This window comes from Equus quagga, chromosome 1 (genome assembly GCF_021613505.1).
Source record: "Equus quagga isolate Etosha38 chromosome 1, UCLA_HA_Equagga_1.0, whole genome shotgun sequence".
Classification (NCBI taxonomy): domain Eukaryota; kingdom Metazoa; phylum Chordata; class Mammalia; order Perissodactyla; family Equidae; genus Equus; species Equus quagga.
In genome coordinates this window covers 150,126,538-150,151,892 of record NC_060267.1, presented here as the reverse complement: position 1 = coordinate 150,151,892, position 25,355 = coordinate 150,126,538, and the positions used below count along the sequence as shown (strand labels likewise).

General features: G+C 43.9%; 1 protein-coding gene across 1 annotated transcript; it reads left to right on the top strand.

Annotated features, from left to right (window-relative positions):
* The first annotated feature begins 1,029 nt into the window (after positions 1–1,029).
* CRTAP (cartilage associated protein) lies at positions 1,030–24,524 on the top strand. The gene is made up of 7 exons (XM_046673047.1): positions 1,030–1,575; positions 6,732–6,881; positions 9,382–9,553; positions 14,655–14,783; positions 17,944–18,089; positions 19,291–19,374; positions 23,603–24,524. The coding sequence occupies exons 1-7, from the start codon at positions 1,105–1,107 to the stop codon at positions 23,654–23,656; spliced, it is 1,206 nt and encodes a 401-aa protein (XP_046529003.1). The 5' UTR covers positions 1,030–1,104; the 3' UTR covers positions 23,657–24,524.
* Positions 24,525–25,355: the final 831 nt, after the last annotated feature.

The window sequence follows — 25,355 nt, the reverse complement described above, 5'->3', positions numbered from 1 at the left end:
TGTTTTGGCCTATACTCTTCAAAAATGTTGACAGCATGACAAGAAAAGATGAAGAAAAGGTCCAGATTAGAAGACACTAAGTAGAGGTGACAACCACATGCAATACATGATCCTGGACTGCATTGTGTCAATGCAAAAAAGTGCTATAGAAGACGTTATTGGTACAGTTGAGGAAATTGGAATAGGGAGTGTAGATTAAAGTCTTCTATCAGTGTTAAATTTCCTGAATTTGATCACTGTAGTTTCATTCTTAGGATACACATACTGAAAGATTAAGGCAAAAGCCACACAGATAAAGAAAGGAAATGTGGCATCATAACCTTAGCAATTTGTGAATCTCGATTAAAGGGTATATAGGAGTTCTTTGTACTATCCTTGCAACTTTTCTGTAAATTATTTCAAAATAAAGAATTTTTTAAAAGTGCTTTCAACATTTCATCCATATCTTTCGATGCACACATACAAGAGTCTATTTCTGGAGTATATTCTGGAGAGTGGAACGGCAGTCATAAGGTGCGTGCACCTTCAATTTGGCTAGCTAAATAGTTTATAAAGTGCCACTGACATTCTTATTAATTTTATTTATGCGTTCTCTTTCTCACTGAAATGTAAGGTGGGCGGCAGTGCTACCAAAGTGTAGGCCTGGGACCCGAGGCATCAGCCTCATCAGGGTGCTGGTTGGAAATGCAAATCCTCAGACGCCCATCCAAGACTTGCTGAATCAGAAACTCTATGGGCACGGCCCAGGAATCTAAGTTTTCACAAGTCCTCCAAGTGATTCTAAAGTTTAGCGCTAATCTAGGATCCATTAGGGCCGCGTCTGGCTTGCAGACGGCCGTCTCCAAACCAAGGAACAGTGGAACCCCAGAACACGGGTTAGACGGTGCAGGAACCAGACGGCTGCGCGCCTTCCCCAGGGCACCCTCCCCGCAAGCGCGGCTTTGCCCCCCGGGATGGGTGGGGAGGGGCGGCCGGACGGGGCGGGCCGGAGGCTAGCGTCCCCGCCTCCCAGGCTTTCGGCCCGCCGCGTTGCGCCGTCCGCCTCCTTCCTTGCCTCCTCTCTCCCTTCCTCCCTTCCTCCCGTCCTTCCTTCCGCCGGGCGCGATGGAGCCGGGGCGCAGGGCGGCCGCAGTGCTGCTGGCGCTGCTGTGCGCAGGCTGTGCGCTGCGCTCCGGGCGCGCCCAGTACGAGCGCTACAGCTTCCGCAGCTTCCCGCGGGACGAGCTGATGCCGCTCGAGTCGGCCTACCGGCACGCGCTGGACCAATACAGCGGCGAGCACTGGGCGGAGAGCGTGGGCTACCTGGAGATCAGCCTGCGGCTGCACCGCCTGCTGCGCGACAGTGAGGCCTTCTGCCACCGCAACTGCAGCGCGGCACCCCAGCCCGAGCCCGCCGCCGGCCTCGCCCGCTACCCCGAGCTGCGCCTCTTCGGGGGCCTGCTGCGCCGCGCGCACTGTCTCAAGCGGTGCAAGCAGGGCCTGCCAGCCTTCCGCCAGTCGCAGCCCAGCCGCGAAGTGCTGGCCGACTTCCAGCGCCGCGAGCCCTACAAGTTCCTGCAGTTCGCCTACTTCAAGGCAAGTCCGCCCGGCCTTGCGGCCGCGGCCTCGCCCCCTCCAGGGCCCCGCCCCTGCCCCGCCCCGCGGCCCTGGCCCCGCCCCCGCCCCTCCGGCCTGGGCCGCTTTTGCACCGCCCTTTCAGGACCTTTCATGACCTTCCAGGGCTCTCTCCCTCCCAGCTCAGCCAAAGGATGCTTCCAAATCCTGCCCCCTCTTCTTCGTCTTAAATAGAGATGAAGCTACTCTTCTGGAAGGGTCGTTCTGAGGCAGAGAACACGTACCTAGAACGTCCAGCTCAGTGTCTGGCACCCAACAAAGTGCCTGATAAATGTTACGTGTTATTTGAACACCGACTCCTTTTTTCTGTATATACCATTAAAATCGCCTTTTCTCAAGTGAGTAGTGACTTTCACTAATAAAGCGGAAGAGGACCTGAGGAGCCGGCTAGAGGGGGAAGTTGAGGCCAGGAAAGGACAGGGCGTGCTTGGTTGGACGCATCCGTGCCTAGAGGAGCAGAGCTTGTGCGCCATGACTCACCCGGTTGGCGCTCGCCGCTGTCTCTTTTTCATTTAGAATTTAACACAGTTGTCTTCCTCCTTTTTGTGGCTACTTAACTTCTGTGATTGCTGGCTAAAAATAGCCACAGATTGCGGTTCTCTCTCCTTTGAGTCCTTACTCTGGGGAGCCACAAATTTTGAGAATGGGCTGAATTCCCTGTTACTGGGTAAACAGGCTTGAACTTGGAGGGTCTTCACCTCCTTCGCCAGGAGAGCCCTCTCAAAGTCCGGTTTCTACTGTATCTAATTGAAAACGATTTTTAAAGGAACATATTGCATTTCTTTTAACGACTGCAAAAATAGATTCACAGCATATCCCAGATTCTGGAAGTGGAAGTTGGTTGGGTTTTTATTTTTTTAAACTTTGCTTTGAGACTTTGGGCTACAAGATCTGTTTTTCATATTTCCGCTGAAACAGAGCCACGTGTATGTTGCAATCATATGAGCAATGAAATAGCACAAAACTCCAAATAGGAGAAAAACTGGGTTATTTCCATGCTTAGTTACAGTTTTATATAAAGTATCAGTTCTGTGAATGTTTGTCCTGGCAATAAAAAATCAGTTTTAAAATAGAAAGGGAGATAAGATTAATAAATTTCCAGGACATTGAAAAATGATGGCTGACTCATACGAGCACTACTTTTTAAGCTAAAAATGACTCGTTTAATTCTCTCTTTTTTTGTATAGCTTTTGGCAAATACAGTCTGAACCAAATTTGAGTCACATAATCAAGGAGGAAATGTTTTACTTTTAAACCTGGAAAATAATGGAAGCTCTGCTTTTTTTAATATATAGATGAATTTGAAACAAGTGCTATAGGGAGGAGAGGAAGAGCATTTTACTCAATGTGACAGTAAGGCATGGGTTTTCTCCATCATGGCATCCTTAAAGGTTAGGAAGTTCATAGCTTCTCCTCAAAACCCATTATATGTCTCGATGACAATCACTTACGTAAAAGGCAGTAAAATACCATCTGTCTTAGTATTTGGACATCTCTTATGGGGAGGAAAAAATTAAGAATTTTATTCATTTATTTATTTATTTATTTTTGAGGCAGATTAGCCCAGAGCTAACATCTATCACCAATTCTCCTCTTTTTTTGCTGAGGAAGACTGGCCCTGAGCTAACATCCATGCCTATTTTCCTCTACTTTATATGTGGGATGCCTACCACAGCATGGCTTGACGAGCACTGCGTAGGTCCACACCCGGGATCTGAACCGGTAAACCCTGGACCACCAAAGTGGAAAGTGTGAACTTATCTGCTGTGCCACGGGGCTGGCGCCAAGAATTTTACTAATAAACCCAAATCTTCACTTAATTGCTTCAACTGAAAATCACTGCTACAGTGATTTTAGGTGGCAATATTGTATGGTTTATTTTTTTTTTCCTTAGTGATGTTTATGTTTTCAAACTGTGTTTCTGGGTAGAGAGAAAATGCTTGGTGAGGCACATGCATTCTCCCTGGCACCTGAAGCCTGGAAGCGGAGTCTGGAGCTAGATGGTGCTGCGAGCTGGAACAGGATGTGGATAGATGTTACTGAGCGGTTCTGATTCACAGGCCTCTGTCTTGTGATTCAGGACAAATGCCTGAGTTGAACACGTGGACGGGGATGGTGGGTTCAGACTGTCAGAGCAAGGTCAGGCGGCTTGGATGTGGGATCTTGTAGAGAAGGGGCCGTGCTCCTGGTGTGTAGTCCTCAAGCCCACCATAGGTCTCATGTCCCCCATCTGCCTTAGTTTCATGTCACTAGCTGTGGTTTCTTTCCATGGCTGCCATCTCCATGAAATGCTCATCTTCCCCTCAGGCCAAGGGAAAAGTGGGCCCCAGCACTTTATCAAACCTTTTTTTTTTTTTTTTTGAGGAAGATTAGCCTTGAGCTAACTACTGCCAGTCCTCCTCTTTTTGCTGAGGAAGCCTGGCCCTGAGGAAACATCCGTGCCCATCTTCCTCTACTTTATACATGGGACGCCTACCACAGCATGGCATGCCAAGCACTGTCATGTCCACACCCGGGATCTGAACCAGCGAACCCCAGGGCGCTGAGAAGCGGAACGTGTGAACTTAACCGCTGCGCCACCAGTCCGGCCCCAACTTTGTCAAACCTTTAATGACTTTGAGTGGACAGAGCTGGCCGCCCCGCAGGCACTCTTAGCTCACCTTTTGCCTGGACGTGGACTCTGTTCTCCCCTGAACCACAGGGCCTGCCAGCACATCGAGGCCGATTTAGGGGTGGCTCGTTTGGCAGGTGGCTGGGGGCCTCCTATGCAGGTGGCTGTCTCCGGGAACCCAGGGCAGGGTAGCTGCTCTACCCACCTTCTCCAAAACCTGCCTGGGTCTCTCAGAGGTTTAGCTGCCAAGATGTGGCCCCCTGTTCCAGCTGGCAGAGCCTGAGCTGAACTGAGTAAAATCACCCTTTCCTCCTCCGGAAGGGGTTCCATTTTGTAAAACCCAGGTCCTGACTTAGTGGCCTTAAAATATTCCCCCCCGTACCCCTCTTTCTAAGTGCTCTTTTGAGAATGACAGAATCTAATTTCATCGGCAAATTCTTTAAAAGGGCTGCATTCATACCTCCTCCCTTCCTTTTAGCTGCCGGACTGGCCTTTTCCCGGTCGGTATAAACCTTTCTGTGGAATTCTTTCAGAGGCAGCCCCACCACAGGCCACTGATGGGCATTCTCAGAATGTCAGCACTGACGTCTGGGAGTCTGCCCTCGTTCCCACGCACCACTTCTCCAGTATAGCCACTGCCTTCATCTCCAAATGCCTTGGCTCGAAATCTGGGGCAATTTCATACAGATATGTGCTACCCTTTGATTCTCAGAAATCCGAGGTGTACTAAATATCCCCTTATTTTCTCTTTCCAAACTGAATTCCTCCCTCTGAGTGTCCCTCTGGATTGGCTGAAGGAGTCTCTGTGCACATGTTCGGGTGCCTCCCCTCCCCCACCAGGTTGTACCATGATTCCAGGGGACGGCCAGAGCCAAGACATCAGTGTGGGGGGCTCTCTGGTTGTTGGTGTGTGTCCACACAGGGAGGTGTCCAAATCCGTGTCTGCCTGCCCTCTTGAGGCCCACGACAGCACACCATTCCTCCCTGAGGACTTCTGCCCTGCTGGGCTCTGCCCACAACAGTGCCAAGTCTGAAGCTCCAGGGCCACAGAGCTTGCTGTTCCTGTAGGCCCCAAGGAGAACCTTTTTTCTAGCCTGGGGGACTCCCTCTTTCTCCCACTTCTCTCAGCTTCTACCCGCAGCCCCTCTCCCCCTTTCTTCCTCTCCTCACACCTGCTAAGTTCTCTCAAGAGCACAGGGCTTCTGTCATATGGGTAATTTCTGCATTCTCACCAGACAGCTACCTCCCTCGAGGCAGTGAAACTCAGAATCAGCTGGCTACCGCCTGAGTGGGGAGAAGAGGAAGGGGGAAAGAGGAAAATGTGAGTTAATTTTATGAAAATATTAGGTAGTCATAATGTCATGTCCAAATGACTGATACTCACTGCGTCCTGCCTTGTCCCAGGAAGCGTGCCAGGCACCAGGAATGCAGACATGAACGACACTGTGGGTCCTTCAAGGACCATAGCCTGGAGGGGGAGATAGATGCATTAGCTAAGCAACAGAGTGCTGTGAAAAGCAGGAGGACAGAACACGGTGTAACATAAAAGAGGCTCTTAGTGGAGGTTGCTGGCAGATAGGGAAACTTCCTTGAATGCACAGTACGTGAAGGCAGGGATTTTTTTCCCCTGTTTTCCTCATTGTTACAAACCCACTTTGTAGAACAGTGCCTACATGTAGGAGGCTCTCAGCAGATATTTGATGAGTGAGTGGATGAGTAAGTGAGGAGGTGGCAGGGGGTCATCAAGAATGGTGAAGCAGGAGGTTCTGTGAGAGACTTGGGAAAATATTCATGTATTTGTCAAGATTCCAGCAGAAAAGACATGGTATAGTCACATGGTGTAACTGGAGAGATGTTTAGTAAGGTAGTTATTTACAAGGGCTAGTAATGGTGGGGTGTGACTACTCCTAGGCCAAAAAAGGGAAAGGGAGAGAGCAACCTGGAAGGAGAGAGACTGTATGGTGAGGGCCACCTTGAGAGGAGCTGTGACCTTCAGTTAAGGAACAATAGCAGCCCAAGGTGACTGTGCAGGGAGGGAGTCAGGAGACTAGATAACCCAACCTTACTCTCTTCCCTTCCTTCAAACACCTATTGGGGCTCCTCATTGGTGAACCCCATTGGAAGCTCGAGGGCAAGAGAGTCCAGGTCTTGCTGGGCCCTGGAAGTCACTGAACCCTTAGCTGGAACCATTGTGTAGAATACAAAGTTACTTGAAGGACTAAACAGGCATTCTTGTTTTACCCAAATCACTGCTCATCATCCATTGAGTAACTTTAAAAAAAAATTTATTTATTTATTATTTTTTTATTTTATTGAGGTCACATTGGTTTATAACATTATATAAATTTCAGGTGTACGTCGTTATATTTCAGCTTCTGTGTAGACTGCATCGTGTTCACCACCAAAAGTCTAGTTGCCATCTGTCACCATACATATGTGCCCTTTTACCCCTTTCGCCCTCTCCCCATCCACTGAGTAACTCTTATCTTTCTTCTTTGTACTTTAGGCAAATAATCTTCCAAAAGCTATTGCAGCTGCTCACACCTTTCTACTGAAGCATCCTGATGATGAAATGATGAAGAGAAACATGGCGTATTACAAGAGCTTGCCTGATGCCGAGGACTACATTAAAGACTTGGAAACCAAGTCATATGAGGTATATTTCGATTTTTACACAGCACTTGGCGCAATGTGAATTGTTGAAGAAGAGTGTCTGTTGAACAGCTATTGACATCTAAGGACCTCTAGTAATTTTTATGACATTGGTGAATATTACGACAATAGAAGTGATTGACTTTTTATCACAAAGTTGACCCACTTAAGAATGAGATTTTTACATTTCATGATGCTTTTAAAGCCACTTTTCCTTTGAATCCTACATTTTAGAAATGTGGTCATTTGATCATTCAGTTTTAAGATTGTGGAATAAACTTATGTCTTGGAAATCATCCAAAAATGACCAAGAACACAAGAAACAGAAACTGAAGTCTCCATTTCTGATGAAACTAGGAGACATATATTTTTATACATTCCTGCCCCCTGCCCCCAATATATATTAAGGTGGAAAGAGAATAGAGGAGCTGGCAGAACTGACTTGATGTATTCGAGGCTCCTTAAATCTGTGCTCTGCAAAGGGGAGTTCTGATGAGAATTAATGATGACAGTAAAAGGAAGAATCTAACCCCTTTGAGACTTACTATTGCCTGGGCCTGTCGAGCTCGGGCACTGGGGGCATGGGTACCAAGGAAGGCAGGGCAGGGTTGAAAACAGAGGGATGTATTGAAAGTATCTATGGGGAACTGTTAGACCCCAAGGTCTGACTACAGGGTTTCCTGTAGTGTGACCTGGCTGCAAGCTCACTTTTTCACTGGTGGTGACTCTCAAATATAGTGTGCAAAGTCTCTTTTCTGGGGGCCCTTTAGTTTTCCAGGGAAGAATTCTCCAGACTTTGGCAGGACTGGTAGAGTGTCCATGCTTGTCTGCTGGTGTCTGAGAGCCAGTCTGGGGAGAAGGATGGAGGCCTCACAGCTGAGTCAGACCTTACCTACTTCCTGGTTTTCAGCCCCTTGCCTCAGCCCCAGCTCTGCTATGCCTGGTCCCTGACCTTCAGCTATTATGGATAGAGCCTCTAGAATAAATCACCAGTCTGATGAGGAGTGGCTTTGGGAGGCGTGATCCCTTGGGTGGGCAGGTAGGTGCTGGGAGAGAACCTAGGGCTCCAGCAGGCCCGTTCAGGCTTTTCAGCCCTGCTTTCCATTCTGTGCCTTGCGCCAGCCTTCCGTGGTCCCTAGTTCCTGCAAGTGCCAACAGGGTGTGTGGCTCATTTCCCTACTGGACCCTCCTCTGTGATAATTTGGCGTTCTGTCTTTGCAAAAGTTGTTGAATTCTCTTGTCTGCTGCTTGCTCCTTTCCCATTTGCCTATAAAAAGAATTTAGGACTTTTTACTTGCTTCATTGTCATTTTCATAGGGTTTGGGGAGCAGAGCTGAGTGCATGTGGTCAGAGCACTGTGCTTTACTGCAAGTCAGCTAGGCCCTTCTGTCCCTGTTTGGAGTCCTGCTGGGTGTGGCGGGCTGCCCTCCTGTGTGCCCGCTGGTCTCTCTCTCTGCCTTGCTTTCTTCTTGCTGCTGCTGCCCTACCGCCTCTGCAGAGCCAGCTGCCTGGAGTGGCTGCTTATTTACCCAGTCTCCAGGCAACGCCCCTTCCGTCCTCTGCATGTCTTACTTCCAGGGGATCCTGCCTGTCCAAGAGGTTTAGGGAGATCCACCTTCTCTACCTGATGCCTTAAGATTGGTGAAAATTCCAGGTCTGGGGTTGGCCCTGGGTACCCCTGTTCTGGTGCAGCTGAAAAGAAACTCGAGATGGAGAGTCCCATGCTTATTTCAAGGCCTGCCTGTCTTGGCCCCTCCAAGTTAGCATAGTTTTGCATGTATCTAAGATCTGTCTTATTGCTTGTGAGACCAAGCTGCTTCCTCAGCCCTGGTTATTGCCCTTCATCTGGTCCAGTCAACAATGAGCAGACATTCCTTGAAGCTTCCACCATCTGGCACATGGCTGCCCTCCCTGGTAATTAGAGCTGATGCACAGCATTCTTATTTTGTACTTCATTGTCACGGGCAGAGGTAGCTGACACCTGCTCTCAAGCTTGTACCATTTCCTTGATTCACATTTAAAATCAGCTTTATTGAGGTATAATTTATTTAAAATGTATTTACCAATTTTAAGTGTATAATTCAATGACTTTTGACAAATGCATGCGGTCATGAAACTACCACCATAATCATGATTAGAACATTTTCGTCTCCCCTCAAATGTTCCCTCATGCCTCTTTGTAGTTAAGCCTTTATCCCAACCCCTGACTCTTGGCTGCCATTGCTCAGATATCTGTCACTGGTTTTCCCTTTTTCCTTGATTTGAATTTGGTTTTATTATCAAGTGCCTGCTACTTTTTGAATTAAATGAAATAAGTGTACCATTGTACACAGGGTAGAAAAAGCTGGATATAAGTCAGTCACTGGTTGGCTTCTTATTAAGGGTCAGCATGGTTTCTTGAGAACTAATGAGAGTGGAGCTCTATGATGGGCTGATTCCTTTTGGGAGGACAAGTTCATCTCCCTTTGTGTCCAGAGCTTCACTGGCTTCTCCTTGCCTTCCAGAGCCTGTTCGTCCGAGCTGTTCGGGCATACAATGGCGAGAATTGGAGAACGTCCATCACGGACATGGAGCTGGCCCTTCCCGACTTCTTCAAAGCCTTTTATGAGTGTCTCGCAGCCTGTGAGGGCTCCAGGGAAATCAAGGACTTCAAGGATTTCTATCTTTCCATAGCAGGTTGGTGGTGAGTTGTATCCTAGACGTAAATGGGATTCCAATCACTCTTGTGGAGCCTGCCTGCCTTCTTGGTAACTTGAGTGGCCTCTGAGGAACTTTTGAGCTTGAATGTTAATGGGTAACTGGGGTGGCCGACACCTGCATAGCAGCCTTTGACTGGGTAGGGGCTTCTGGAGAAATAATTTGGTACAGTGTTCAAGCACAGGGCTGGAGAGGAAGTCCACCATATCAACTCTGCCCTGCAGGGGCAGATTACAGATTCCCCACTAGATTTTGGAAAAATAAAAATGGGCCCAAGAGCAATTCATGACTCAGATAACTTTGATTATGGAAATTTTCCAACACGTATGAAGGTAGAATGAAAAGTATGATAAACCTTTAGTCGTTGTCACTAAGGTAACTTGGCAGATTTTTCTTTCTAATTGTGAAACAATGCATGCTCATTATAGGAAGTTTAGAAAACATAGGAAAGAATGAAGAAAGAAAGAAAATTTAAAATACTACCCATAGATAGCTCAGATTTCCCTAGGATCTCTCTTTAAACCTTTAGTGGGCAGTATTGCTCCAGAAAATGGACAATGGCCAAGAGATTTCCTAAAGTATTTTGGGAACACTGATCCTAGAACTGCCCTGTGCAGAAAGGGTCCGCTGGTCCAAGAAGTCTGGGAATGGGCTGAGCGCTGTCTGCCTCTTGGAGAGTCACAGTGTACATTAGCGGTTAAAGGCCCGTAGAAATCCTGCTGGATGGCAGCTCTTTAAGGTATTGAATCCAGAGTTTTTTTAAATCATTTTTTGTTCATGAATCTTTTTTTTCAGAGTACCTTATTATTTTCTTAACAAAACCTTTTTATTGTGGAAAATTTCAAACTTATGCAAAAAATAAAGAGAAGAGTATAACAAACCCCCATGTACCCATGACCCAGCTTCACAGTTGTCAACTCATGGCCACTTGGGCTTCACCTAATTCCCACCCACTTCCCCACTCTCATGTTATTTTGAGGCAAATCCCAGATTCTGTATCACTTCATTTGTAATATTTCAGTATATACTTCTAAATGATAACTTTTTTCAACATAACCACCAAACTATTACACCTAAAAGAATTTTAATCATATTTCCTTAATCTTGTCATCAATTTTCCAGACAGTGTCCCAGTCATCTCAGAAATGTTATAAGTATGTGTGTTTACTTTTAGTTTACAGTTTGTTTGAATCAGGATCAAAATAAGGTCCAAAAATTGCACTTGGTTATCTTTTTAAATTTTTATTGTGGTAAAGTATACATAACATAAATGTTACTATTTTAACCATCTTTAAGTGTAGAGTCCTATGGCATTAAGTACATTCACACTGTTGTGCACCCATCACCATCATCCATCTCCAGAACTTCCCAGACTGAAACTCCATACCCTTTAAACACTAACTCCCCATCCTTCTCCCCGCAGCCCCTGACAACCACTATTCTACTTTCTGTCTCTATCAGTTTGATTACTCTAGGTACCACATTTAAGTGGAATGGTACAGTATTTGTCCTTTTGTGACTGGCTTATTTTACTTAGCATAATGTCCGCAAGGTTCATCCACATTAAAGGAAGTTGGTTGCCTTTTAAATCTCTCTTAATCTATAGGTCCCTCCTCCATATCTTTCCCAGTTGCAATTGAAAAAACTGGTTCGTTTGCCCTGTAGAGATTCCCATAGTTTGGATTTGCTGATTGTGCCCCATGATTCTCTGCCTTCTGTATTTCTTATAAATTGGTAGTTGGATGTAGAGGCTTGATCGGGTTCAGGTTGTTTTTTTTTGGGTGGTGGCTGGGGGACAAAGCTACTTCCTACTTGGCGCTGAGTTCTCCTATAGGAGGCACAGAATGTCTGGTTGTCTCTTTCCGTGATGTTGGCAGCTGCTAGTGCTCACGCCTGGACCTCACAGAGAATCTGTTACCCAGTGTGCTTCTGCTGATGAGGGGGTCATTCCTTCCAGCCTCCCTTCATGCCTGCATTGTCAGGAAGTGCTCTTTACACACAGAATAAAGGCTGGGGTGCGAAAAGGGGGCTTACTTGGAGCTGCAGTGTTTTGACTATAGATAAAAAATAGTTATTAGAAAAGGTAACATGTATGAAGCTCTAAGGAGATGCCAGGCCCCATTCTGTGCTCTTTATGTGTATTATTAGAATTAGAATTTTGCAGCTCTATGAGGAAGGTACTAGCATTCTCCCATTTTACAGCTGGGAAAGCTGAGGCATAGAGAGGTTAACTGCTGTGCTCATTGTCCTCAGGGAAAGGGCTGGGATTTGAACCCAGGCATTCTGACTGCTGAGTCCTCTCTCCTAACTCCAGTGAAACAGTGTCCCACCTCCTGGGGTACGTTATACTTAGTCTCGAACTTTTATTTTTGAAAAGGTAATATGTGCACATAGTGTAAAATGTGAGACACAAAAGGATATACTGTGAAAGATGTTTCCTTCTGTATAGTCAGGGTTCTGACTGGAAATAGATGGCACACATACAGCAGGGTAATTCAAGAAAGATTTATTTACAGAATAACAGGGGTTATTTACAGACGTGTGGGTGACGGGGAACCCGAGGGGCAACACTGTACCCCGGGGCTGCTAGTAGCTGAGTTGTTATCTCCTAGACTGAAGGGGAGGAAGGAGTTACAAGCAGCTAGAAGGAAGTCTTGCTTCCATCCACATTTCTTCTACCCATTTCACTCACCCCCAACGGTAACCATTTTTATTAGCTTCTGGCTTATACTTCTAAAAGGTTTTTTTTTTTTGACAAAAATAAGCAAAGATAACTTTATCTTTGATATACCTAAGATATATATCTATATCTGTATCTATATCTATGACTCTATCTATCTATATAGATAGATATTTAGAGACCTTTAGTTTTTATTTTTAAATAATTTCAAACCTATAGAAAAGTTGCAAGAACAGTACAAAGAACTCTCATACACTCTTTACCCAGATTCACCAAATTTAAACAATTATTGTGCCACATTTCCTTTTTCACGACCTCTGTATGTGTGTGTATCATTACTTTTATTTCAGAAGCATTTGAGAGTAGGCTGCATACATCATGACCCTTTACTCCATAATACGTCAGTATATTTCCTAAGAATGATAATATTCCCCACATAGCCACAATACAGTTATTAAATTAAGGCAACTTAATATTGATACAATTTTTTTATTATTATTTTTGATCCAATTATTTTTGACCCAAACTGTAGTCCATATTCCACTTTTGTCAATTGTACCAATAATGTCCTTGCTAGCAACTTTTTTTTTCTAGTGTAAGATCCAGTCCAGGATCATGTTTCCTATTTATTTGTTTCTTTAGTGTTTTTTAATCTGGGTCCGTTCCTTGGCCTTTCTTTGTCTTTTTATGCCATTGATCTTTTTTAAGAATATGGGCCAATAATTTTATAGAATATTCCTCAATTTGAATTTCTATGATGTGTCTTTACAATTACATTCACATTGTGCGTTTTTGGTTGGAACGTTACAGAAACGTCTTTCTCAGAGTATCACATCCCAGTGTGCGTGGTATCTGTTTGCCCCTTATTGGTGATGTTAATTTTTAAGCATTTAGTTAAAGTTCTTTCTGGTTCCTAGTTTCTCCACAATATAATTACTAGTTTAGAGATTAATAAATAATTTGTGGGGAGATACAACTTATTATCCATCAAACTCTGTGTTTCCCCATCCCTGCTCTGTTGATTTAGCATCTATTGAAGATTCTTGCCTAAATATTTTTTTGAATCATTTTTTTCCTATAAAGGATATATAAGTATAAATCTATTTTCCTCTTAATGTTATGTCTGCCTCTTTCATACAGAATAGGTACCGTATGTTATATGTTCTGTTCTTTGGTTTTTCCACTTAATGTGTCCTAACTAGTGCACAGAGATTGTGTCATTCTTTTTTATTGCTTCTGCGTCCTGCATTGAGGAGTTGAGAGAGTGACATACTACAGTTTAGTCAACTATCTGATGGACTTTTGGGTTGTTCCAATCTTTTGCTCTTATGTATAACATTGCAATGGGGAATTTTAGGCTTTTTTCCCCCTACATATAGAGGTTTGTTTTCAAAGTCAACATAAGTGGGATTGATAGTTCAAAGACTAAATATTTCTGTAAATTATTTAGAATTTTAAGTGACCATTTTGTATTCCTCCCAACAATGTATGACAGTACCTGTCCCTCCACAGTGTTGCCAACAAAATGTGTGCCATCATCCTGGAGCCTTTTGCTTCTAGCTACATGAAGGGAGAAAAATGAGGGGGCCAAGGATCACTGAAAGGTTTTTAGGGACCAGCCCCGGAAGTAGCATTCATTAGTTATTGCAATCCACATCTCATTGGCACAGCTAGTCATGTGGCCCCAACTGAACTGCAAGGGAGGCTGGGAAATGTAGTCTTTGACATCTTTCTCTGTTATTATATTTAGGTCCACCTAGTCTCTTTTAAAGGCTTATAGATTCTATTGTTTGTATGTACCATAATTTATTAATCATCATCCTATTGATTGGCATTTAAGTTATTTCCAAGTTTGTTTGCTATTACAAACAGTGCTTTTGTGTGCCTCTGTCTAAGGAAAATTTCCTGGAAGTAGACTGCTGGGTTTGAGGATATGTGTATTTTAACCTTTGATAGATTTTGCCAAATTGCTGTCCAAAAATTTGTTTCTGTTTTGCTTCTACCAACAGAATATGAGAGTGTGTAAGTCTTATCATTCTCTCCCTAACACTGGATGTTATCAAATTTTTAAAAATTTGCAAATTTAACCATTTCAATTATTTTATTATTTTAGGTGGGGTTGTATTTCTTAATTACAGAAAAAGTTTAGCATCTTTTCACAATGTTTATTAGCATTTTTATAATTTCTGTTAACATCCTTTGGCCGTTTTTATATTGGGGTGTTCGTCTTTTTCTTGTTGATTTTAAGGAACTTTATGTATTAAAGATTTTAGTCCTTTATCATAAGTATTGCAGTATTTCACCTTTATCATTTTTACCTTTATCCTTTGGGGGGCAGGGCAGAAGTGGTACTAAAAAAATAATGAATGCACTGCTCTGAAAATTTGTGTGTTTTTTCAGATCATTATATAGAAGTTCTGGAATGCAAAATACAGTGTGAAGAGAACCTCACCCCAGTGATAGGAGGCTATCCAGTGGAGAAATTTGTGGCTACCATGTATCATTACTTGCAGTTTGCTTATTATAAGCGTAAGTAATTATCTTCTGTAAGATCTTGGGCAAGGTACTTAATCCTTCTGAGACTCAGCTTCCCCATCTGTGACATAAGGGTACAACCCTTTCCTATGGTTGTTGAGAGAATTTATCAAGGTCGCCTTGACAGCCCTGGTGCCATGCTTTGCACAGTCAGTATGGCCTGGTGCTTCAGGACACGGACTCTGGAGCCAGACTGTCTGGGTCAAATTTCAGCTTCGTCACTTACTCACTTCTTTGTGTCTCAGTTTCCTCATCTGTAAAGTGGAGATAATAGTACTAACCTCATAGGATTGTTGTGAGGATTAAAGGAGTTGATAGACATAGACTGCTTAGGGTATTTGCACCCTGGCACAGAGCAGACTCTATCCAAGTGTTTGTTCTTTTTATCGTTATTTCCCTTCCTCCCTATCACTGGCATTATTTTTCAGGCTATTAGAGTTTCATTCCAGTCGGTCCTCCCTTGGCCTGAAAATGATGTTTATCAATCAGAACATTCCAAGGGGACAAAGGGAAATGAATGCAGGAGAGAAAGTCATTCAGAGTTTAGACTTCAGGGCCTGTCTTTTTTGGCTTTTCCTCCTCTCCCTGTAACTGACCCTGCTGAGAGCCCCTTGTTCGAGCAGCGTGTGCGTCGGCGGCTATTAGGGACAGGAGTTACAAACACAGGGGGATTATTAGGGACAATTGCTGCAGGAACTACTCTGCCCTACTGATGAATGCCTGGGTCCAGGGGCAGGAGTCTGGCTACATTCCCCAAGGCTACCCTTCAAACTGAGGAGCGGCTGGCCTTGGAGATTCAGGGATGTCCTGGGAAGAGTGACAGGTGACTTTGGCTTCCATCGCCCTCCCTCCCTGCTATGGCTATTCTATTCTTTGTTGGGCTCTCTCTGCCCACAACAGCTACTTACCTTTTTATCCCACCTCCTGTCCTCTTCAGGACACACTGAAAGCCTTGCCTGCTGAAGGTCACAAAAGGGAAAAATTTATATATATGTATGTATGTATATAGGTATATATATAATTTTTGCTTTGAATCAAGATTGTTCCTTTGAAGCAGTCATTTCCACCAGGTCTTCCTGAGTAAGGTAACTTGCCTTTCTCAGCCGGAACCTCATCTAAGGATGCAGTGAAAAGCTTCACTTCCTTTGGCTGGGACATTTCCAAGATTAACAGGAGGGTGAGGTGTGTCTTAAACAGATGTCCTTCCCAGAAGTCCCCTTGCACGGAGGGCAGGGATGAGGTCTTACTTGCCACCCTGGCACCAGCTGTTTGGTAAAGGATTATTTAGCATAAAGGACAAGAGTCTTGTTCTACATAATCTATGAACACGCTTTCCTATGAGACAGCACTGAACTCATGGTAGGTCCCCACAAAATATTTGCTGACTGTATTCTAGTGTTGAGGGGACGGTTTCTACTAGGTAGCATTTTTGCTAATGAAGAGCTCTCTTTTTTAATATAAGTGACTGAGTAGTGCTTTCTTTCACAAAGGCTTGTAGTATAGGCTTGTTGCAGCAAACCAAACATCTCGGAGATATACAGAGAAACATCCAGAGCAAGCCACCTGTTCCCACCTCCCCCACCTCCCCTTCCTTACCCCGGTGTTAACTTTTTGCTTATCTTCATCCACACTTGGAAGAGCTCTGTTTTAATGAGAATTATGAAAAATTATATATGTGGTTTTAAAAAAAACTTATTCTGGAAAATTTTAAAACATGCGTTAGAGAGGATGGGATAATGAACTCTAGCCTGCTCAGCATCCAGCTTCAACTTTTATCAACACTTTGCCAATCTTGGGTTCACAGTTTAAAGATTTTCTGTTGGATGAAAACATAGGCTAGTGTTTTTATTCCATTTTCATGAAAACCTGTGCTGGCAGGTCAGTGAGCCAGCTCTGTGCTGGACTTTGAAACACGGGGAAGAATCCATCAGGTCTTCCAGCCCTCTGAGCAGGGCTCGGTTCTGTGCGCACAAAGCCAGAACACTAGGCGTTTAGAAGTGTTCCAGACCCACCCAGGCGCTGGCAGTTTACTGGTCCTCTGGAATCCTCACATGCTCTGAAAATCACCCTGCCTATCAGAAACTGTGGCTGAGACTTAGAAACACTGGCAACCCCAAACTTCTAGTTTTTCTTGCTGCTCCCCAGGAAAATTTTACTTTCTGGGTTATAAGTAAACAGTGTACGCACAATTTACTTTCTGAAATTGGCTTCCTGAAAGTCTGCCCTGTTTTGAACTCTTTCTAGATTAACTACTCCACTCAATGTCTTGAGGGCAGGTGGTGTTATTTCCGCTGGAATTCTTTCCGAGCCCTGCAGGCCTTGTGAATAAGTGCCCGTAAGGGCTAGTCTTAAAGTTGTTGTTACAGGAAACAGCCACTGGGTGGCACTATTTATTCATACTCAAGCTTTGGTTATTCCAGCCAACCAGAGCTTTAGCAAAAGTAGTGTTCCTGGGTTGTAAATTGGAGCGTAATGTGCCAGAATAAATACCCAGGGGCTGGTGGCTCGTCACTTATTCCTCTTTGTCCCCCAACTCCTGCAAAACCCCTATGCTGAAGATGCTGTTGAGGTGGGGCAACTCTAAAGAGGGAGGCTGGAGGTGAGAATCCCACCTCCGGGAGATGACAAGACCAGGTCACTTTTCAAATCTCTTTCAGCCCAGAGGATTCACCATTCTTTGGGTTTTCTAGGTTTGGGTTAGCTGGGGACGGCCTGCCTGGAATCTGGGGATTGAGGTACCATCCAGATGGGACCCAGGACTGTGGGCCCCCAATGAGGGGCTCATTTGCTGAGCATATCCCCCCAGCTCCTTCAGCCCCATGGTAGTCCAGGCCTTGGGACCCAGCCTTCTCAAACCCCAGGGATGTGAGACCAGCTCAGATCACCGGAGCCTGATGTGGTATATAGCAGGCATTTCTGCAAAGGAATCTACCTAACTGGGAACTTCCTTGTTTCCAAACTGGCCTTCAGGCCGCCATGGAGATCCAGTCTGTGACCTGACCACCCAGGGGTGATTCTGGTCAGCTGCAGGCTTTCTGAAGGAGGGGCTGCGGAGAAGGGGCTTGCTCATGACCTTTTCCTTTAGGAAGCTGGTGACAGGAATTGTAGGGCAAGGTTCACTAATTTCCTGTTCCTCTTTTCTCCCTGACCCCAGTGAACGACTTGAAGAATGCGGCCCCCTGTGCGGTCAGCTACCTGCTCTTTGACCACAATGACAAGGTCATGCAGCAGAACCTGGTGTATTATCAGTACCACAGGGACAAGTGGGGACTCTCGGACGAGCATTTCCAGCCCAGACCAGTAAGTGCCAGTGCGCCAGGTGTTACATTTTCTTTCCCCCTCATCCTTCCCACTTTCAGGAGATTGCTTGGTGCCCGAAGAGAAAGGGTTATTTCAGAAATGAAGGGAGACTCTTTTTTTCTGTAGATTTTTTGTCTTTTAACTTTTTACTGCTTTATTCTGATTTCTGAAGCAGTGAAAGCTACAAATGTCAAACATTACAGAAATATTTTACTTAGAAAGTGAAATTCCCTCGTAATCCCATACTTTCTCTTTCTCATGCTGCCTCTAGCTATACATTTACTCAGATATACACCATATATTTCTTGATTTTTACAAAAACAGGATCATACTTTACGTACTGTTTTGAAACTTGATTTGTCTTTCTAACAATTCATCGTGAGCATTTTCTGTGTCACACCATACACCTACTTTATTACTTTTTTTTAAACAATTCCATGGCAGGATCATTTATGTTTGTTTGTTTTTTGTGGGTTTTTTGAGGAAGATTAGCTCTGAGCTAATATCTGCTGCCAATCCTCCTCTTTTTGCTGAGGAAGACTGGCCCTGAGCTAACTTCTGTGCCCATCTTCCTCTACTGTATATGTGGGATGCCTGCCACAGCATTGCTTGCCACGTGGTGCCATGTCCGCAGCCGGGATCCGAACCAGCAAACCCCAGGCTGCTGAAGCGGAACGTGCTCACTTAACTGCTGCACCACTGGGCCGGCCCCCAGGCTCATTTATGGATGGACCATCATTTAATTCCTTTGATGGACAAAGTCAGCATTGCATGTGTTGTCAGAGAACTCCATGGATTATATATTATTCTCAAGAGATTTTTCTAACTGATCTTTGTCCTTAACATGTATTTTCATTGAGATTTCTATATACTGTCCTGGTTTGCCATATATACATCTGTCGTAAAAAAACTTCACTCCCCTGCTAATGCACACATCCACACACTCTTTGTCTCATTTACTCGAGGTTGGCCACTCTTTTTTCAAATTGAGATATAATTCATATACCATAAATTTCATGCTTTTAAAATACACAATTCAGTAGTTTTTAGTACATTCACAGAATTGCACAGCCATTGCCACTATCTAATTTTAAACATTTTCATCACCCCCAAAAGAAGTCCCATACCCTGTTCCCCGCCCCTCCAGTTCTAATGTGAAACGATTGGCCATACAAACTGTTCTCTGTTTGTGTCTGAACAGGAAGCAGTTCAGTTCTTTAACGTGACTACACTCCAGAAAGAGCTGTACGACTTTGCTAAGGAAAATATAATGGATGATGATGAGGTAAGTTTTCAGGTTTAGCACACATCTGGATAAGAGAAAGTATTACTCACAGCTTTGCTGAAATCACTGGAAGCCTGAGTTGTCCCTGAAATAAAGAACAGAAGGAGACCTTAAGAAGTCGGGTTTCTTTGAGTGTTTTAATGACAGTCAGAGCACTGGCCTGGGCAAGAGGATGTTCTCGGAAACCCAGGCTGAAGTGCCACATGTCCTGACAGTGTGTGGAGTGATGCTCCAGGAATCCCTCTCAGGAGTCATCCAGCTGTCATTTTTTAACTTTATAAAAACACAGTACATTTTCAATTACTCAGTACTCTGAAGGCACTTCAAAACTCCCCATCCCCATTTTTCTATGAGATTATCTTTTCTTTTTTGTAAATTAGGTCTTTGCTGTAAGTCATTGTATCATTCTCTGAGATTGCTTCAAATTCCTGATTTTCACTCCGCTAGCTCCTTTTTTCACAAAGACTCCATTTTTATGTTGCAGTATTTTGTGGTGGGCAGCCTTGTCACAGAAAAGCCATCATTAGGGTTGTATTTATAGAGATGCATTTGGAACAAACCAGAACATGCTGTCTGAGATAGCTGGGGACTTGCCAGCTATTGGAGCTGGAAGAGAGTGGTGAACTTGTTCTGGTCTGATCCCTCACTTCATGTTATGTACTGTCCCTCTTTGTCTCTCTTTACCTGTTTTATCTTGATGTCTACTTTGATATAAGTATGGCAACACCTGCTTTCTTTTGTTTGCCTTTAGCTTGGAGTATCGTCTTCCATCCCTTTACTCTGAGCCTGTGTTTAGAGCTGAGATGTGTTTCCTGGAGGCAGCATATTGTTGGGTCTTGTTCTTTAATCCGTCCTGCCACTCTGTGTCTTTGGAGAATTCAATCCATTTATATTCAGAGTGATTATTGATATAAAGGGTTTAATGTTGCCTTCTTATCACTCGTTTTCCAGTTCTGCATTTCCTTTGTTTCTCTCCCCATGTTATTTTGGACTACCAATTTGGTTAGGTAGTTTTCTATGCTGGCTTTCTTAGTTTTCTCCTTATTTATCATTTGTGTTTCTGTTCTAATTATTTGTTTAATGATTACCATGAGGTTTGTATAAAAAAATCTTGTAGATGAGATAGTCCATTTTCTGATAGCCTCTTATTTCCTTAGATTAAGCTGATTCCAGCCCTCTCCTTTTCCCTTTCTAAGTTGTTATTTCCACATCTTATTCCATCTTGTGTTGTGAGTTTGTGTTTAAAATGACAAGATTATATTTATTTTTGGTGTTTTCCTTCCCTTTATCTTTAATGTTATAATTGTTTGCTAACTTGTTCTAATAGAGAGCTGCAATCTTCTGATTTTATCTATCTATTTATCTCCTTGCTCAGGGTTTTGTAAGCCATTTCTTTTTTTTTCAGGTGTGAAGGCTTCTTGTGAATTTCTTGTAGGAGGAGTCTTGTGGTGATGAACACCCTTAACTTTTGTTTATCTGGGAAAGTCTTTATTTCTCCATCATATCTGAAGGATATTTTCACTGGATAGAGTATTCTTGGCTGAAAGTTTTTGTCTTTCAGAATTTTGAATATATCATTCCACTCTCTCCCAGCCTGTAAGGCTTCTTCTGGGAAATATGCTGAAAGCCTGATAGGGGTTCCTTTGTGAGTTATTTTCTCCTGCCTTGCTGCCCTTAATATTTTTTCTTTATCATTGACTTTTGCCAGCTTTATCACTATATGCCTTGGAGAAGATCCTCTTGATATAGTTTAGAGACTATTGGCTTCTGTCACATGTGTTTCCAGCTCCTTCCCCAGGTTTGGGAAGTCCTTGAGTATTATTTCTTTGAACAAGCTCTCTGTTCCTTTCTCTCTTCTCCCTCTGGAATACCTATGACCCTTATGTTGCATTTCCTAATTGAGTCAGATATTTCTTGGAGAATTTCTTCATTTCTTTTCATCTTAGTTCTCTCTTCTCTATCTGAAGCATTTCTATATCTCTGTCCTCCAGACTGCTAATTTGTTCCTCCATAATGTCAGCTCTACTGTTCAGGGAATCCAGATTTTTCTTTATCTCATCCATTGTGTTTTTCACTTCCAACATTTCTGATTGGTTCTTCTTTATAGTTTCAATCTCTTTTGTGAAGTAGCTCCTGAACTTATTGAATTGTGTATCTGCATTCTCTTTTAACTCTTTTAACATTGAGTTTTTTAATGGAGGCTATTTTGAATTCTCTGTCATTTAGGTTATAGATTTCTGTGTCTTCAGGATTGATTTCTGGGTACTTGTCATTTTCCTTCTTTTCTGGAGATTTAATATATTTTTTTCATACTGCTTGACAGTGTGGATTTGTGCCTCCACATAGAGATAGAATTTGGTCGCAGCTTCCACGTGCCACCACTGAGGGAAGGGGGCAGGTGCTGGGTAATCTGAGCCCACCAAGATCCCTGTCAGCTGTGCCTGTCTGAGCTTGGGCCACTCCTTGGGATCACAGCAGCCCTGTGAGGTCTCCCACCAACTGGGAGGACAATCATGCGGCTGCTGCCGCCTGTTCTCACAGTCCCACCCAGATGCACTCCCCTCTTTGGGACTGCAGCGGTACTATGGGTGTCTGAGGTAGCTGGGATCTTGTTCACCCAGACTTGCAGCTCTCCTGCCGTCTGGATCTAGGTTGTACCAGTTGTTGTGCTTGGTGGGTGAGGCCTCCCCGCTGTGACCCCTCACTTCATAGATGAGGAGCTTAGGGGACAGGAAATTTCTGTGAACTGCTAGGCCAGACCCAATGGGCCTGAGCCTCCAGATCTGCTCTTTCTACTGCCCCAGTTTTTGATGAAGCCTCTCTAAATAAGACATGATCATGGAATTTGTTTTCTGTGCACAAATTTGCATGGGATGGACCCATCATTAACATTCATTTAACTTCTCTGAGCCTCAGTTCTTTATCTATAAGATGAGACTAATAATATTGAATTCACAGGGTTGGGAGAATGAAATATTATGTTGCATATGGAAGTGCTTTGTAACTAGGAAGTGATACATATGCCATGTGTCTTGGTTTGAGTTCCCTTGAAGCAGAGCCTGAGATAAGATCACAAGGATGCTGCCAAGGAAGGAATGCTGGCCAGATACAAACAAGGTTGGCTGCTATGGTTTGGAAAGTGGAGAAAAATATATTTAGAAAAAGGAGGCAGGGTTGAGTACCTGATTATCCAGAGGCAAGCTACTATTGATAGTTTATATGTTTCCAGTTTTTTCTATGCATTTTCCAATATATATTCAGTATAAATTCAACTGTAATTATATATCATGGCTTTTCCTTTTAACCCTGTAATATAAGCAGTTTCCCTTATGCCTTTCTGGAACAGCTTTATTGAGTTATTCTTCACATACTGTAAAATCCTCCTTTTTAAGCTATACAACTCACTGGTTTTTAGTATGTTTACAAAGTTGTGCATTCATCACTGCCATCTAATTTTAGAACATTTTCATCACCCCAAACCTATCAGTAGTCACTTCCCGTTTCTTCCGCCTGATCCCCCACCCCCTACCCATGCCCCTAGCCCCTGTCAGCCACTAATCTGCTTTCTGTCTATGTATTTTCCTGTTATGGATGTTTCATGTAAATGGAATCAAACAGTATTTGGTCTTTGTGACTAGCTTCTTTCACTGAGCCTAATGTTTTCAAGGTTCAACCATGTTGAAACATGTGCCATGTTACATGTAAAAATTCCTTTTTATTGCTGAATAATATTCCACTGTATGGATGTACCACATTTTGTTTATTCTTTGATTGGTGGACATTGGGGTTGTTTCCATTTTCTGGCTAGTTTGAATAATGACACTATGAACATTTGTGTACAAATTTTTGTTTGGGCAAAAGCTTTCAATTCTCTTATACCTAGGAGTGGAATAGCTGGGTCATATGGGAATTCTGTGTTTAACTTGTTCAGGAACTGTCAGACTGTTTTTCAAAGTGGCTGCAACATTTTCCATCCCTAGCAATGTGTGGGAGTTCTAATTTGCTACATCTTTTCTATTATAGCCATCCTAGTAGGTGTGAGACCTAGAAGTGGGGTCTCATTGTGGTTTTGTTTTACATTTCCCTAGTGACTAATGATGTTGAGTATCTTTTTGTATGCTTATTAGCCATTTGTACAACTTCTTTGGAGAAATTTCTAGTCTCTGTTCACCAGCACTTTTAAGGTCAGGTAGTCCAGTTAACAGAGGTGTCCTGTTGTCTCTTACAGGGAGAGGTTGTGGAATATGTGGATGACCTCTTGGAGCTGGAGGAGACTGGCTAGTCCACAGGAGCCAAAGAGACTTCCCCTTGATGTTCAGGAAACACAGATTCTTTGTTTTCCTTTTCCCATTAGCCCAAGTTGTTGATACCTCAAAGCCTTCTCTTTACTCTAAGAAGTGAAAGGGAAGCCCCCATCTCTCACTACATATAACAAGGGGTGAACCTACCTTCCCTGTGACAACCCTTGCCTCCCCATCTTCACACCTGCCTTCTCCATGTTCACACCTGCCTCCCCATTTTCACACCTGTCTTCCCATCTTCACACCTGCCTTCCCCATGTTCACACCTGCCTCCCCATCTTCACACCTGTCTTCCCTGTGTTCACACCTGTCTTCCCATATTCACACCTACCTTCCCCATGTTCACACTTGCCTCTCCATCTTCACAACTGCCTTCTCCATGTTTATACCTGCCTTTCTCACCATTTTGGTTTGAAAGACAGTTTTCCATGGATGTTTTTTTCCAGAAAGTCAGTATTATTTTTTAAATAAGAAAAATACTCCTAAAAGATCATAATTGTGAAAACTACTGTGGCCTTTCTGCTTTTCCAGATTTTAGTCTCCTTTCTCCCCATCCTCTGATCCAGCAAAGATGGTGAGGACAAAGTGGTAAACTTCTCCACACTCCATGATGGTCTACACATGGTCTGACCTGCACTGTTTCTGGCACCCACTGAAAAAGAAGTTGAGTAGACAGTGTAGAGTACAGAAATGTGGCTTTTGCCCAACACTTTTGCATCTCCAAAGTCTTAAGAGTTGGTCCATCCCATTTGAGGACAATGTTCAGTTGTACATCTCAGAGTTGGAAATGGAAGAAAGCAGAGGGAGTCTATTTTCACTCATTCTTTCAATAAATATTTATTGAGCACCTGCTATGTGCTAGGCATTGACCTGGGCACTGGAGATACTGCATAGAATAACAGAAGAAAATCCCTGCCCTCGAGGAGCCTAAATTCTACAGGGAAAGACAGACAACAAATAAACAAGAATAAATATATACAAAGTATCAAGGGTGATAATTGCTATGGAGAAAAATAAAGAGCAGGGGATAAGGAAGCCTGGAGATGAGGCTACAGATGTAAATAGGGTGCTCAGGGAAGACCTCCCTGAGAAGGTGACAGCAGAGCAGAGACCTTAGGGAAGCAGGTCTCGAGGAAAAGCATTCCAGGCACAGGGAACAGCATGTGCAATGCCCAACAGTGAAACATGCTTGCTGTGGTCAGGAAACAGCACAGAGGCCAAGGAGAGGAGTGGGAAAGGGGAAGAATGGAAGAAGATGAGGCTAGAGAGGTATATGTATATGAGGTGGGGGAGAGGACAGATGGCTTAGGGCCTTGTTGGCCAGTGTAAGGCCTTTGGCTTCTACTCTGAGTGAGATGGGAGCCATTGGAAGGTTTGAGCGAAGGAGTGCCTTGACTGACTGACATTTTCCAGGATCACTCTAGCAGCCATCTTGTGAAAAACCTGAAAGTGAGCGAGGGTGGAAGCAGGGAAACCAGTTAGGAGGATCCTGCAAAATTCCAGGCAAGGGGAAGCCTGGCTTGGACCTGGGCCGTAGCAGTGGAGATGGTGAGAAGTGGTCAGATTGTAGATTTATTCTGAAAGCAGGGCCTATAGGATTTGCTGACAGATTGGAGGTGGAGTGTAAGAGGGAGAGACGGGCTAACGGTGACCTCAAGGTTTTTGGCCTGAATAACGGGA

Coding starts and splice junctions, on each gene's coding strand:
- CRTAP (XM_046673047.1), top strand. CDS start 1,105: ATGGAGCCGGGGCGCAGGGCGGCCGCAGTGCTGCTGGCGCTGCTGTGC. Junction 14,784..17,943: donor GCAGTTTGCTTATTATAAGC/GTAAGTAATTAT, acceptor CCCTGACCCCAG/TGAACGACTTGAAGAATGCG. Junction 18,090..19,290: donor AGCATTTCCAGCCCAGACCA/GTAAGTGCCAGT, acceptor GTGTCTGAACAG/GAAGCAGTTCAGTTCTTTAA.